This window comes from Cannabis sativa, chromosome 5, assembly GCF_029168945.1.
Source record: "Cannabis sativa cultivar Pink pepper isolate KNU-18-1 chromosome 5, ASM2916894v1, whole genome shotgun sequence".
Lineage (NCBI taxonomy): Eukaryota > Viridiplantae > Streptophyta > Magnoliopsida > Rosales > Cannabaceae > Cannabis > Cannabis sativa.
The window spans coordinates 13032890-13036452 of NC_083605.1; the positions used below are offsets into that span (position 1 = coordinate 13032890).

Sequence of the window (3563 nt, forward strand, 5' to 3'; positions counted from 1 at the left end):
TTGAACTTAAGTCCACTATCGTACCAAATACCACCCAGGCCACCGACACAGAAAATAATGCCCTGTAGAGAAAATTGCCAAACACCTGGTACTAGTAGTAATCGTCTAGGCGAAACCAATAATCTATAGGAACCACTGAGAGTTTAGGTCCTAATAATGCTAGAAAGACCAATGATGCTAGTGGTCCTAGTGATGCTCGAGGGACCAATGTGACTGGATTTAGCGATCCATTTTCTTCTTCGACAAGTTACGGTAAATTCAAGGAGAAAATGTATACAAGAGAAGACATCAAGGATCATAGTCATTATATATCTGTGGGTGGCACACCAGGCAGGGAGTTACATGTAGGAAAGTTTTTTAGAGACAAAGAGCATTTAAATATGGTTGTTGGCTTGTATGCAATGAAGAAAGAGTTTGACTACTTCGTTAAGAAGTCCGATACTACTGTTTGGTACGTTACATGTAAGGATATAGATTGTGGGTAGAGATTAAGAGCAAAGAAGAACGTACTTTCTAACATGCTTGAGGTGACTACATTTCATAATGAACATACATGTGCCATTGATCTTCGAGGAAAAGATAACCGTCAAGCATCACCTTTGATAGTTGCCCATCAAATTAAGGATAAGTTTGCAACTGACGACTCGAATCATTTGGCCTCTGATATAAGGAAAGATATGCACAAGGATTACGGGATCCAAATGAGTTATGAAAGGGCTTGGAGGTGCAAAAAGAAGGCACTACACCTAACTCGAGGTACACCTGAAGATTCATACTCGAAATTACCTAGTTACTTGCACATGCTAAAGTTGAAAAATCTAGGTACCATCACGATTTTGTGGTAGAAGATGGTCGCTTCAAGTATTGTTTCTTCTCTCTGGATCCTTGTATTCGGGGGTTTAGGTTTCGTTGACCTGTTGCATGCGTTGATGGGTCTTTCTTGAAGACTAGGTATGGTGGGCAAATGTTGTGTGCAGTGGCACTAGATGCAGGGAGCCATATCTTTTCGATAGCATTTGTTATAGTTGACAGTGAAAACCACAATTCTTGGACCTATTTTATGAGAAAATTGAAAGAAACGATTGGTGATGTTGAGAACTTAGCCTTTGTTTCAGATAGGCATCAAAGCATTGTTCGTGCTTTGAAGATCGTGTTCTTTGATGCACACCACGGTGCATGCTACCACCACATTATTATGAACGTCAACCAGAAGTTCAAGACTGACGTCTTCACGAATCACATTTACACGTGTACCCACACGTATTCAAAATCAGAGTTTCACAGAGAATTTGAGAACATTCGGGCAATGAATGTTGCGGTTGCACAATATCTTGAGGAAATTGGATTTCAAAAATGGGTTCGGTTGTACTTTTCAGGGGTACGTTACAATGTAATGATGAGCAACCGGGCTGAAAGCTTCAACAACACAACTAAGGACGCAAGAGGCAACCTGATCACTGCTGTTGTAGCATTCCTGAGGTCCAAAGTCAAACAGTGGTTTGCTACACGAGAAGAAAAAGCTGACAAGTGGATGAAGACCCTAGCTCCTGAAATGGAAGAGGACTTGCCTCGCAATTGGAAAAATCTCAGTATTTGAACGTTGACACATGTGAATCTTACACGTTGCAGGTTCACCCTGGACGAAAAGTTGAGACCGGTGGCGTAGTGGACTTGCAAGAACAGACTTGCACTTGTGGCTTGTTCCAGTGCATGAAGTTTCCTTGTCCTCATGCATGTGCTGCAGCTGAGCAAAGAAGTATTGGCGTTTACGCACCATGCCCGCCATATTACACAACAGAATATTGGAGGAGCACATATGAAGGTACAATTATGCCAGTTGGTGACGAGGATGATTGGGAAGTGCCTGATGATATAAAGAACATGACAGTTTGAGTGCCTGTTGAGAAGCAACCAGTAGGGCAACCCAAGAAGCAAACAATTGGAAGAATTAAGTCAAACTAAACTGCTTGTAATGGTGAAAGGGTTATCATACCACGAAAATGTGGCAAGTGGGGTGCCACGGGGCACAACAGAAGCACTTGCACCTACTGAGGTTTAAAATAAATGTTGAATTTAATATTATTATGTGTTGTACTATTCCCATTATGTATTCCATGAACTGCTTGTACTGTTATGTGTTAAACATGGACTTTTAGTTTTTTTGAGTCTATTATTGTAGTTATTCGTTCAGTTTGCATGGAAGGAAGTGCTTGACTATCTAAAAAAAAACAATTTTTTACAAATTTTTGAACCCATTAAAACAAACAGAAGTGGATCGGGTTATAAGTAGATTGTTCAAATAGAAAAGCGTAAAAGTAAAGATTGTTCAACAAATATGATAAATAAAATATCTAAAGTTCATGACCAGTTTTGGTAGGATAAATCTACTCTCCATCTCTGGCGGAAGAGCGGCATATGGTCATCATCTACTCCATTGAATGGTCGATCCAATAACTTATGCTCAATATGCTCTATGATGTACATTCCGCAATCACCACTGCAATAGTAGTTAAACGCAAAATTTAATAAACCATAGAGAATAATAATAAATTTTTTTAATTCAATTAGTTTTTTGTATTTAAATTACCTCAATTTTTTTTGAGGTACAACTTTATTGTCCATGATATCCCAGTAGAATTTTCTGACCTGGGTTGCGGAGGCTGTCATTTGAGTGACCATCACCATGTAATGGGTGTCACATACACCACACTGGTCCACCAATTTGGATAATAAAAGGTACCAAGCATCCATCAACGTCTTTAGTTCACCTTCCGTTAGAGTTCCAATACTCGAATCGAAGACGAATAGCTTCCACAACTCAAGATTCGCCTCCATAGCGATCCAATGTTTCTGTCGGTCCAAGAAGATGGCCATGTATATGCACTCCATATCCTTCCAAGACGGCATGAATTGGTTTGGATCCCCACGAACGAGTTCCAAGAGGGACTCATCCCAGACAAAGCCAGCCTGGTCAGTATTGGTCTTCCAAGCGTCCCACCGACCCTTCAACGATGAAGCAAACCAAGATGGCATGACAGTACACTTACGTGGGTACAACTCTGGGAAGAAGTGTTGGCGCCTCCTCATCATATGGAAAGCCGCATCCAAATGCTGCACAACACATACAAATAAGTCAGCACAACCACATTAGAACATTAAACAAATAAAACAAATAACAACAGTAAATAACAGTAAATAACAAATCATAATACTTAGTTAATAAACTTACATCATCAGAAAGCCATTCTTTGTTCGTCAGTAGCTTTTGGAACCAAGCCACGCCATGAACACCGATGAAGACGTGCCTCAGATACTTGTTTCCGATGGTTCCCACCAACCAATTTTGAAAACTATGTAGTAGCTTCTCATCAACGGGCCGAAGTGGGTCAACATTCGCATTGGCTATCGATGGCTTCATCTTCTTCTTCATTTCGGTGTACTCGTCAAACCACCTTGCCCTTTTCTTCGATCTCTTCTCCACCGGTGTTGGAACGGTCTCTAAAACCTGTACCTTTGAGTCTTGCGTATCTCCAATGGACGTAATTGGCATGTTCTGAGGAGTA

The 3563-nt window shown here is 40.6% G+C and overlaps 1 protein-coding gene across 1 annotated transcript; it reads left to right on the forward strand.

Moving 5' to 3' along the window:
• Positions 1 to 518: 518 nt before the first annotated feature.
• LOC115717671 (uncharacterized) lies at positions 519 to 1893 on the forward strand. The gene is made up of 3 exons (XM_030646653.2): positions 519 to 756; positions 978 to 1486; positions 1630 to 1893. The coding sequence occupies exons 1-3, from the start codon at positions 519 to 521 to the stop codon at positions 1891 to 1893; spliced, it is 1011 nt and encodes a 336-aa protein (XP_030502513.2).
• Positions 1894 to 3563: the final 1670 nt, after the last annotated feature.